Source organism: Notothenia coriiceps, unplaced genomic scaffold (assembly GCF_000735185.1).
Source record: "Notothenia coriiceps isolate Sejong01 unplaced genomic scaffold, NC01 NC01_scaffold00036509, whole genome shotgun sequence".
NCBI lineage: Eukaryota > Metazoa > Chordata > Actinopteri > Perciformes > Nototheniidae > Notothenia > Notothenia coriiceps.
Genome location: NW_011369210.1, coordinates 34392 through 46558, shown reverse-complemented (window position 1 = coordinate 46558; position 12167 = coordinate 34392). Strand labels below are relative to the sequence as shown.

At 41.0% G+C, this 12167-nt stretch overlaps 1 protein-coding gene across 1 annotated transcript; it reads right to left on the bottom strand.

The window, feature by feature from the left end:
- Positions 1-9620: 9620 nt before the first annotated feature.
- On the bottom strand, positions 9621-11834 carry mrm3a (mitochondrial rRNA methyltransferase 3a). Its single transcript, XM_010792477.1, has 4 exons — positions 11404-11834; positions 10684-10928; positions 10437-10598; positions 9621-10331 (listed from the first exon to the last, which is right to left on the bottom strand). The coding sequence occupies exons 1-4, from the start codon at positions 11775-11777 to the stop codon at positions 9784-9786; spliced, it is 1329 nt and encodes a 442-aa protein (XP_010790779.1). The 5' UTR covers positions 11778-11834; the 3' UTR covers positions 9621-9783.
- Positions 11835-12167: the final 333 nt, after the last annotated feature.

The following is a 12167-nucleotide window of genomic DNA, read 5'->3' as shown; positions in this document are numbered from 1 at the left end:
CGTCAGAGGTAGTCGGGCATTCGCGGCGCCCTACTCAGGTTGGTGTGTCCCGCACACCTCCTGCTGCCTCCCAAGAAAGTCGGCCAAAAGAAATCACTCTGATTGGCTGTTGCCTCTTTTGAATGACGAATACACACTACCGCTGCCTGCTGGTAAGGACAGTTATTGCCACTCATCGACTGAAGTCTTTGCGGTGTGTTCGTAGGCGGGCGGCGTAGGCGGGTGGCGTAGCCAACGCAGGCGACGTAGCGGACGTAAAAGTCGGGACGCCTTCGGTACGCGTTCTTTGAGAGACAGCAAGCGCATTTCGTGGCATCTGCAGGCAGTGGCAAGTACTTCCGGCATCTGCCACGGAGGCCGCTACTCCGTGGTATCTGTGGCAAGTATATGCCACAGATGTGGTATCTGTGGCAAGTATATGCCACAGATGCCACAACTTGCCGTGGCAAGTATATGCCACAACTTATATATGCCACAACCTGCCGTGGCAAGTATATGCCACAACTTGCCGTGGCAAGTAAATGCCACAAGTTAAGAGTTAAGAGAAGGTTTACGGTAGCTGCCACTCGCCTTCCGTGGCAAATGCTGATATTTAAACTCGTAATTATCGTGTAAAATGTCGCTGTTTAGGCATGACTTTATCGGACTGATCTGTACACAGGACTGATGTGCGATCTCTATTTTTCAAAAAGATAATAAATTATCATTTATATTCAATTTTACTTGGAATAGCCTACGTGGTTTGCTAAAATAAACAAACGTGCTATATCTATGATAGTAGGCTAAACATAGGCATATTGTAATAAAAAAAGAAATATTGGCAAGTGAGCGTTGCAACGCAAGCCCTTGGCAATAGTCGCTTCTTGAGGGGAGTTTCCACAGCTTGCTACGATAACCAGGTGTATTGTTACTAGTAAAGACAAATAATTAAAAAATAAATATCTGTATTGACACAGCAACGTGTACAATGGTGTTATTAGACTTGGCTACAGACTTAGGGCAGCTGTAACTGATTGCAGTTGCCACTGCTAGTGAGATGCTAAGATTTATATTTTATAAATGAGGCAAAGGACAGTTATATTTGATTGTACACATGTATAAATGTGTTATTTTAAATCCAGGCATATGTACTTAATTTGTATTATTTTCGTTGTTAATAAACAGATTAATGTCATTGTATCTGTTTTGTTGTTTAATATTTTAATTCTGGTTGAACATTTTTATTTAAATGCTTCAGATTATTCTTATTAGATATTGATATCAGTGAATCTAAACAAACCATGTTATTCCGTTAAGAAAATCATGACAGTATATTAAAAATCAAGACAAAATGCATGCTTTTTTATCCACCCTTTTATTGCGTTTTGAAACTGGCGAACAATTTATATTGTTCGAGTTCTTGACCGAACGCTGAGTCATGCCAAAACAGCGACATTTTACGCGATAAATACGGGTTTAAATATCAGCATTTGCCACGGAAGGCGAGTGGCAGCTCCCATAAACCTTCTCTTAACTTGTGGCATTTACTTGCCACGGCAAGTTGTGGCATATACTTGCCACGGCAAGTTGTGGCATCTGTGGCATANAACCTCTCTGTGAAGGTCAGGTTAAATGCAGTATGCTGCTTTGTTGCTTCTGTACTCGGTGCTCTTTCATTCCAGTAAAACTCTTCAGAAACCATTAGATTCTAATGGTTTCTGAAGAGTTTTACTGGAATGAAAGAGCACCGAGTACAGAAGCAACAAAGCAGCATACTGCATTTAACCTGACCTTCACAGAGAGGTTGAAGTTCATGTGGAAAGGAGGCTTCAGTAGTCTGTCTGCAGTCTGTTTAGTTTTGCTATCTTACAATCAATATAGTAAATGTGAGGTAAAGTGTGTTGCCAATGTAACCGGTTACAACTCAAAGTGGCGATGAGGTCTTAAAATGTATGGAAAGGGTCTTAAAAAAGGTCTTAAAAGGTATTAAATTTGACCTCAGGATTCCTGCATATACCCTGTGTAGTACACCAGTTACAATATTTCTGTAATATGCTAAAGTCAGCCATTATTTGGCCCCTCCAATTCAGCCATCCGGTTCTTATCACTTATTGTATGTCCCTTGTTTGGATCCGCAGCCAACCCCTTGTTATTGTTGCAATGAAAGCATTAGAGGCCGCTCTTCGAGCGTCTTGAAACGGCAAGAGTCACAACTATCCATGACCTAAAATTCAACTTGGTGCCTTTATCATGACGGGTAGACCCAGAGCGTGCCAGCAGCCAGCTTACACTACACCCGTCCAAATAATCCTTCCATCTATTTGTTTTTCCCCCACGTCCGCCCTTGTGCGGCAATCCCTGAGGTTTTCATAACTCTGGTTATCTTGTGTTGTTCTGTCTCGACCTCTCCAGAGCTGGTGGAGTTAGCAGCAGCAGCAGCAGCAGCAGCAGCAGCAGCAGCAGCAGACAGAATGACCAGATTAGCTCCCTCTCCCCTGCTCCCCTGCTCTCTGCCCTCTAGCTCCCGTTCCTCTCTGCCCGGCGATCTAGGAGAACGACGTTTCTCATGTCACACGCCGAGATCAGGCTCAGGTTTCTCTGCCGTGGGGCTTGCACATGTGCTAACTGTCTGACCCTGTGTGTCTGTCGAAGGCCACTCATCAGCCTTGAAATGTCACTGACATACGAACACTGAACAAGAAAAGCTCCCAGAAAGACGGGAGGTGACGTGATAGTGTGTCTAGGACATTGTCTGTATGCCAATATTTATTTGACCTAACACAAAGTCACATTGTTGCACTTGAGCTTGAAGGGATTTCGAATTCTTAAGTTGGCCTTTTTTTCCAGATATGTATACCTTCATGCAGTGCTGGTATCATTTCCTGGCTCTTGCTCAACTGGCTTTGAAATCACCAGGTTTCACTTCCAGATTGGATTCACAGTCAGATTTCACTTCCTGTTTCAGGCGTTCAGTGAGTGTAGCTTCCATGCTCAAGGCTCAGACGGCTGCACCTTGGCTCGGGTTGGCCCTGGTAGTCACAGGCTCCTTGCCAGGCCAGCTGCTGGGTTTTCTGTGTCCATGAGACAGCAGTATGTTGGCAGTCTTTCAAGGGGAGACTGGGCTGCGCAGAATGACACGGATCTTCTTACCATTCTGAAAAAAACAGATGACACAGAGTAGTATAGAGATTTTATTAAAGCAGAGTAAAATATATTTTGTTCTCTCATTTCTGCTGAGTATTGGCATACACAATGAACTTTAGTGGTATTATCAAATCACATAAGGATATAATCTGCATGCAGCGTTGATTCATCTATTCAATTGATATGCTTCAATTGGTAAGAGCTTGATTCATATTGACCAAAATAACAGTTTTGAAAATTAATTGATCCATTCCTTCTTTAATCCAGCGTTTGGTAGAAAATGTGCACCTTTTTTCCAATTAGAATATTTTTAGGGTTTTTGACTATTGGGCAAATAAAAAAAGATATGGGATGATTGGTTATAGGATCCTACCAAACGATTGATCATATGATCAAGGAAATAACCGGTGAAGAATTACATTCGGGATTCTGAGTAAACATTTTTAACACCTATTCATTATTTTAGAATGATTTGTGTTGCCCCCCAAAGCATGAGTCGGTGATACAGTAATGTGTGATCTAGCGCCATCATCAGGCCAAATGTTGAATTTGTTCAATATTTTTAAGACCAAAGAACAGAGGAGTGTCCAGTTTTTAGCTAATGTTAGCCTACTCATGATAAACTAAGGTGGTGAACAAGGTAAACATTACACCTGCTAAACGTCAGCATGTTAACATTGTCACTGTGAGCATGAAAGCAGACGTTAGCAATGAGCTAAAATAAAGCTCCCCAGAGCTGCAACAGTGTCATGTAGACTTTCAATAATCTTTATTAAAAACACATTGAATGTTTAATTATTTCTTTGCTCAAAAGACAAAAACATAAAAGTGTGACTGTTAGCACTAAAGCTCAATGAATCATTGTATTCCACTATCCACAAAGTCTAAATATTTAAAACTGAGTTATAGTAATTAGATAAAGCGGACTGCAGCTGTTTCCTTCATGTAGGGTCAAATAAATTGTTTGTGCATTCATCATTTTGTTTTTGTCTTGAGCTGGAGTTTTAAAGTGATTCTCCAGTTTATTCCACCAGGCAAAGATGTTTTTGCTTTTACTAACATAAACTGATGAGCAATTGATCTTGTGAAAACCAAAGATTTCCCAATAATGACTTTATTTTAAGACTTTGAGAAGGACGCAGCCTCTGCTCAGAGGCCAGTGGGGAGGTTTGTTCATCATTACCAGTTCAGGCCTTATCAGCTGGTCATCGCCTGTGAAATGCCACAGTGCATCAATAATCGGAATAATCCTGACACGGCCCAGCAGGTTCCACAGCGTACACACACGCTGAGCCTTATCACAGCTGTGTGTCCGGGCTGCAGCAGAGAGGCCCTTTTGTCTTTTTTGTTCTGAGCTGAGCTTCAGAGGGCGGGGGGGGCCTCTGGTATGGCTGCCCCTCACTAGAAGCAGTTTACACAAGCAGAGAAGGCACACAAAAGAAGATGCATGTCTTCCTAGGAAGGCCAAGACCGATTCAGAGATTACATCTCCTCATATCGGCGAGCCTGGAAAGGCCACAGTGACAGATTGTGGAATTTCACTGTTTGTGGCTTCTTTACACAGAGCCCAGATGATCTATAATCTACACTTTGTAGGCCTGCAAGAAAGCAGACAATGCAAAGCCTGTATTTTTAGTAGGAAAATCAACCAGTATTTTAACAATATTGCCCTTTGTTGACAGCTTACATCTGTGGGAATCAAGTGGAGAATCTAAGGTGATTTGCAATAGAAGAAAATGGGTTCCATTCAGAGGAAGTTAGCTGCCTAAGACAAAATACCACACTGCAACTCATCTGTTACATCTGTTAGCAGTTTTGCGAAGACGATGTCACAAACTTCATCTTGGCATACTTATCCTTTTTAGGTAGCAGCTCAGCAGAGCTATTCAAGGAGAAGTCTGAGGGATGATTGGGTTTTTTGATCCATTGAGCAAGAATAGCTGCGGATCTTCTGATAACAGGGAAGACATAACAAAGAGGCCTGAAAGTGAGCAGAGAATGCTTGAGCTTTTAATGTAGCTGGAAATCCATCCAAAGTTGCTTCATCTTTGACTTTGTTTTGACAAAACTCACATTGGCACATAAATCAGTACCAGTATTGAGAAGTCCAACTCTTTGTTGTAGTGCCACCCTCTGGCCCTTTCCTGTTAGTTCTGAATTTTCAACATAATCTTTTCCATATGAAACTGATGAAACTTTAATCTTTTGTGAGTCTCCCTCTGAGCCAGCCAGCCAGCTAAGCTGAGGGGAAATCATGTCATGCTGTCATGAGTTAAAGAGAATGATAGTTTGCACTTCTAACAAGGGAACTGTGTGACCCTTCAAAACATAACACAATAAATCCTTTTGATTTAAAGCACATTTTACAGGAATAATATAACTCTTTCAAGGTAGGAATTCCAGAAGCACACCCAACTGAAACTAGAGCTGACTTACATAAGTGTGTGATTTCATATTCAGTTCCATAATTAATGGCCCTTTCAAGCTTGTGTGAAAGTCCCTGGCTGCCTTCTGGTTATTCATTATGTTAACTCTGACAAAAGGGGGTTGCAATCCTGATTTGTTAAAGTGTGAAAGGTGACATCAAGCCTCAGGCAGAACAAGAGTAAAGCCCTTTCAAAAATAACTGCAAAGAAATATCCCCTCAAAACCCAGCAGCAGTATTTTTGTAACATATTCCTTCACAACTCTGCACCTCTCCCTGTCCTGCCCACATGTGCCATTCAAACGCTGTGATGAGATTTATATCTGACCTGAGTGAGCTTTTGAAAATTGACAGATGTTGTTGGACCCCCACCTGGTTCCTTCCTGTCTTCCCAAACAGCAGGATGTGTGACTAAGCACCAACACTGTGGCCCCTCAGGGTCGGCTCCCTGCAGGAAGACGAGAGAGAGTTTCATTTTCTCTTTCAAGAAGAGGCCATTAATAAACATTGTGTGCGGCACTTTTGAATTTTAAGGGGTAATTTTTACTTGGCATTGTTTGAGCAATGGGGGCTGTCCTAGTTTCCTCAGACAAAGGCAAGTCTGGAATGACGAGCAGTGGAGGAATGTTTCTCCTCTCAAAGATCCTATCCAGTGTTTGACTTGCTTGTTTGTCAAAGTCATTAAAATCCAATGTGAGTGTGAAAGGATTATGAGATGAGGGCAAATATAGAAGCCCAACCCCACTTACACTGCAACCAGTCACCAACACACTGTAGTTTGTTCATGCTGTAGATGAAGATGGCAGTCCAAACCAGTGGTTCCCAGCTTAATTTGTTTTACTTGCAACCCCTTAAAAAAAAAACATCTCCTTGGCACCTAGTTGATTGGTGTTTAAGAAAATGATATCATAGAAAAGAAAAAGGCTGAATTCCTGCACATGTTTCCTTTTTTTATGAACTTCTCGGCACTAGAATCCAGCTATCCTTATCAATTTCCAATGTTGTGTTGGGTCTCCAATCATATTTGCAAACCATTTTAAACATTTTGAGCAAGCCATAGAAGATAATACTGAGTCCTTTAAACAACTTTATGAGTAAAGCTGTGGGGAAAAAAGTTATATTTTCAGAGCCGAGCTATTTTGTGTTGACATTTTTTTTGAACCGCTTTACCATATTTAAAGTAGACATAACTTTTGCCAGGGTATTTTCAGAGAAAAACGGCAGACATCCCTACTTTTGACTTTCCAACAAGATAATTTAAGTTTCCTAAAACAGAAGCTTTAGTTAAGGCCTGTTCCCAGTAATCCAAAAATGCATGTGATGAATGTTCTACTGTAACACCATGTGCTCACACACACCTAATCAGTTTTCCCCTCTTTCACCACAGGATGACATGAGTGACTCCCTGCGGGACTACACCAACCTCCCAGAAGCAGCCCCTCTGCTCACCATCCTGGACATGTCGGCCCGGGCCAAGTATGTTCGCGACGTGGAGGAGATCACGCCGGCCGAAGTGGAGCAGTTTGTCAACGACTTCCTGGCTGAAAAGCTCAAACCAGAGCCCATCTAAAGAGGAAGACTAAGTGTAAATCGGACCTACTATATGGGACTCACTCCATCATCGAACCCTGACCTGTTGCTACTCCCCCTCACCCTCCCACTATCTCTCCCACTTCCCCCCTGACTTTGTCAGACTGTTAGAGAGATGTCTCAATTTTTACTGACATTTTAACAACTTTTTTTTAGACATGTTCCTCTTCTCATCGAGTCCTCTCTTTCTCCTGTGGTGCCTTGCATTGATGATAGTCCCTACAATAATATATATGGAGATTCTGTTGTGGTTTTTTGTCCGAAGAACACGTATTTTTTCTTTTTTTCACCCAATAGCATTTCTGTACTCTAGACAAAACCAGAGAATTACCCAGTGGACCTACTTATTCAGCTGATTGTATGCTTTCTGTTTTGTCTGCGAGATCCTTGCTGCTTTAGGTTTCTGAATGATGTTGAGAAAGAATAAAATGCATTTTTACAGTCGTAATTCACTAGTAGTGCAAATGTGCTGAACCTCAGTTGGATGTAGCCTATTTAAACAAAAAAACAGGTGCACATACAGTAATGATCACACTCTACTTGCTTGTAACAGACCAATGACTGAAGTGTTTAAACCCGTGTCTTGTTGTGTGTGCTGTGAGCGAAAGTCCTCTCTTGCCAGTTGTTAATGGTGGCTCTCATCTCAAAGTCATTATGAGGATTTTCTGTGAATATCCCCTGATGAAAAGGCCAGGTTGTTTCTGAAGGCACAGAAATGGCATTGGAAAAATGTTGAATATATAAATCCCTGTATTCTTTTACTTCAGTCATGACTTCTCACACCCATTCAAATGTCACTGGCAAGCTCAAAGTTCTGCTCCTTTTAACTTCCATCAATAAAGTTAGCTCTTGGATATTTAAAATGCATATATTGCAATGAATCAACATTTTTGTCAGAAGTATTTTAATAAGATGTTTGGGCTCAATGCAAATGTTCTATTTATTATGGCTGACAGATCATTTGTTAATGTGCAGACTTGGGATTAAAGTGTAGTGTCTTCTGCATATTTGCATAGACAATGTGGCAGCAGATATAAAAGATAAGACTGTATTTTACTTTCTAAATCTAGGCTGAAGTTGAATAGTCCATTTAGTTTAGGAACCTTCCTAACGGAGTGGAATGACCCGGAAGTCCCTCAGTGGCAGCCATTATAAGAGCCTTTCGATTCTCTAGATGATAGGAAAGGAGGTTTCAAACTTCCTTTATAACCTCCTTTAGCTTAGGAACCACTGGACCTCCCTTGACGAAAGGAGAGGAGAAAATGCTGCCCCACAATGCCTTGCAGCCGCAGCATTTGCCGTCACACAACAGTCGGCCGTTCACGCGGAAACAACCGATTATGACCGAGAAATTATATCATGAAAGTTACGGTGCTTATTAAGCATTTTAAAACGTATGTGGTAAGTGCTTTGTTTTGAACGTTCATCAGTATTATAATCAAAAAGAGAAATTTGAACGTTAGTTTTTACTGAAATGATCAAATAAAGTCAACATTTCACAGTCTTTATATCACTATGTTTGAATGGTGATATACACAGTGATAGATGTTAAGGACTAACGTTTATAATAAATACATTTGTATTTATTTTAAGATCTTTTCATACAATAATACGTATTGGGATCATTTGTATTAATGTGGACCGGAGGGAGAGGGTGACGAGCATAAGTTTCACTTTCCTTTTTTATTTCAATTCCAACTTTGGTCATGAAGAATATGTTTCTGTTGTCCATGTTCATAAAGCATAAAACAACAGCATGTCTCTAGATGAGTTTACAGTAGTCCCTCGTTCTTATTATAGCCTACATCCATGTTGTAGTCCGCTGTATAGAAAACTGTAGTTTCCCCACAGCAGCAGACCATGGATGTATAAGAACAGCAGATGCATGACGTCCGCTGGCGCATCATAAAGACGTCGGATAGTGAAAGTGCAGTCGGATTCTCTAAAGTACTGCAGTCTCTTAAGTCCTTTTGCATTCTCCTATCCACTATCCCTTAACCCCGTGACGTTTCACTCAGAGGTCAAGGAATAGACGATAGGGTTAGAATTTAGGAGCTGATTTTTGGATTATCCGACAGCAACCCTAGATTATATATTCGTCAAGTGCTTCTATCTATTTAAGGCATTTAGGAACTATATTGAAAATATAAAGGTCGGAGGTGAAAGAAAAGGGTGGGGTACTAGTTTGACTTTTTTTTGGGAATGCCAATCTTTATTTTAGCCAAAAAATGTTTCTTATTGTAAATTAAACATGCGTTTTCTTGTCTATAGTAGTACACTGCACATATTTTTAGTTTAAGAAGGTAATTTGAGGGTTATGAGAAATTCTGAGAATTTCAACTTTCTTTCATTTTTCCTACAAAATTATCAAGATGAGAATTTCAGATCATTATATATTGGAAAAATAAATCCAGGAGTAAAAAATAACGTGAACAATTATCACAGTTAACTAAAATAAATGTGACAACAAAGAAACTCATTGCATACAAAATTCCGTTTTTTATTAGCAGGACAAGATGTAAAATTAGATCATTCAACTCAGTCTGTAGTAACAAGGACAAATTGAGACCAGATGTAACTCACTGATATTTAGAGCGGTCATGAAAACTGCTGCTGGGCTTTAGATGTCGGTTCCTTCCAAGTGCCTAGGTGAGTTTTAACAGCTGTTTCCTGCCTTCAAACAAAAGGATACTGGCAGCCATGGCTGAATTCAAGCTGTCCATATCCGGAGCGACAGGAATAAAGAGCCTGTAACCGGAAGTTTTCTCAGCCAGCTGTACTGCATCTACACTCAGACCATGTGTCTCTCCGCCTATCACAAGAGCAGTGGGACTCTGAGCCCAGCTCTCATGGTACAGCTTTGAGTCCACTGTGGGAAGTGATTGTGCCCCCTCCTCACAATCTGAGTCCGTGTCAGAATCGTATTCCTCATAGCGCACGTTGCTGCGGTTAGACCTCGTGCTGACCCATCCATAGTCTCCTGCTTTGAGCGTCTTGTGGGACACGTTAACTTGTAAATTCTTTATTTCTTCACTTCTGTCAGCGCCGCAGCTGCTGTCAGCCACATGCACAGTCACAGATTTCGGGAGGTGCTTCTCCAGATCGTCCCAGCTCAAGCTCTGGTAGATGGGAAGGCGGAAATGGGCGCCCATTGCTGCACGCAGAACCTTAGGCTCCCAAGCATCAACACAACCTGGTGGTGGAAAAATGTAACAGACTTTAAAAACGCAACTTAAGAAGAAAAGCCATTATCAAAGGGTGTAGTTCACTTGTATGAATATTAACTTAATAACAATACCTTTGGTGAGGAGGACATCATGGCAGCCAGCAGCAGCAGCACATCGCAACATTGTGCCAAGGTTACCAGGGTCTCGGATGTTGTCGCATATCAAGGACAATGGCACCGAGTCACCTTTGTTAGCAAAGTTCAACCGTAACGGGTCTGGACGAGCAAATATTGCTGCAGAAGAAAAAGTAAAAAAGTCAGAAACGGCTCATTGTACCTGTGCTTCATTATGAAACAAGTCTTAATATGTGACACTCACCAATAACCCCTTGTGGGGCCACAACATCAGACCATATCTTGATGTCCTCAAATTTGACCTTGACCAACGTGGCCCTTTTCAGCTTGTCTAAGGGAAGCTCTCGGAGACGGTCTGCGGTACTGAAGAACACCATATGTGGGTTGGCTCCAGCATTCAGGGCGTCACAGATCAGACGCCTGCCCTCCAGGAGGATTTTACCTTGGTGCTCCCGAAACGTCCTGGAACGAGTGATGCTAACTAACTTCCTGAAGGAAGTTCAAGGGGAGATGGAGAGACAAGGATCAATCACAGGCAGTGTGAATGAGTTATTGTCAACATTAATACCATTTGGGAAAGAAATAGAGCACTTCAAAACGGACTTATGTTACACCCTAATCTGAGACTGAAAAAGAAGATAAAGTAATATGATTAAACAAAAATAACCTTTAGCTTTAATGCCAGTATTGTTAATTGCAGTGGTGGAAAGTAAGTTACTCTATTTTAAGCAAAATACACCATATCTATAGGCCTACGTATAGTCTAGTAACATAATTTAATTCTGATATTAGATAAAACAATATCTAAAAAGCAGTTTTGCAAATAAGTACTTTTACTTTAATTTATATTTTTACTTGAGTTAGATTTTAAATGATGGACCTCAACAGAGGGTTTTTTACACAGTAAATATTGCTAATTTCAGTAAAGTAAAATATCTGAATACTTCATTATTGTAAAACTTACCCCAGTCTTTTATCTCCAGGGAAAGCCCTCTCGAAGCGCAGTCCATCAATTTGATCCTTTGTACCTGTAACATGGGCATGTGTTGTAGTCGCCTGCACATTACTCCTCGCTTTAACAAAATCTTCTTCAGGATGCTTTATTGCAGCTTTGACTTTTTGCCCCTTCTCCCTGTGGACGTCTCGTCCCGCTGGCTGAGGCCGAGGCTTGACGACTTTATCCGCCTCGTTTTCAGGGAACAACACTCGGACTGGGTTCCTCCTCAGTCCACGTACATACCGTTTGGTTTCCACAATAACACCACTTCCCCTTGAGTGTCGAAAAACGTTTCGCTCAATGGAAACAAGACATATCATGCTTCTCATGTAGGCAGCCATGTTTGCCCCGTGTCTTCTTCTCTTGTTTCACAGAACGTTGCACTAACACTAGCTCTGGTTCCTATCGCCTCCCTCTGGAGTGAAGGCAATACTACATGTAATCTTCATCTCTAGTGCCTCAGTTCGAGTTAAAAGATACCCTGTGTAGCTAACACACACACTTTCCATTTTTTTGAATGTTGTATCTTGTATTCTTATATTTTAATTTCCTATTTTGGAGTGTCAAAGTTGTTGTTGTTCAGCATATGAATGAGTATGGGGTGGGGGCAAACGTATTGTATATCTATTATTTGTATTAAATACAAATTACATTATTGATACAATAATTATTATATGATTAACAAAAGTATTAAACATAGATGTCTAAAGACTTTAATGCTGTTTTCTCAC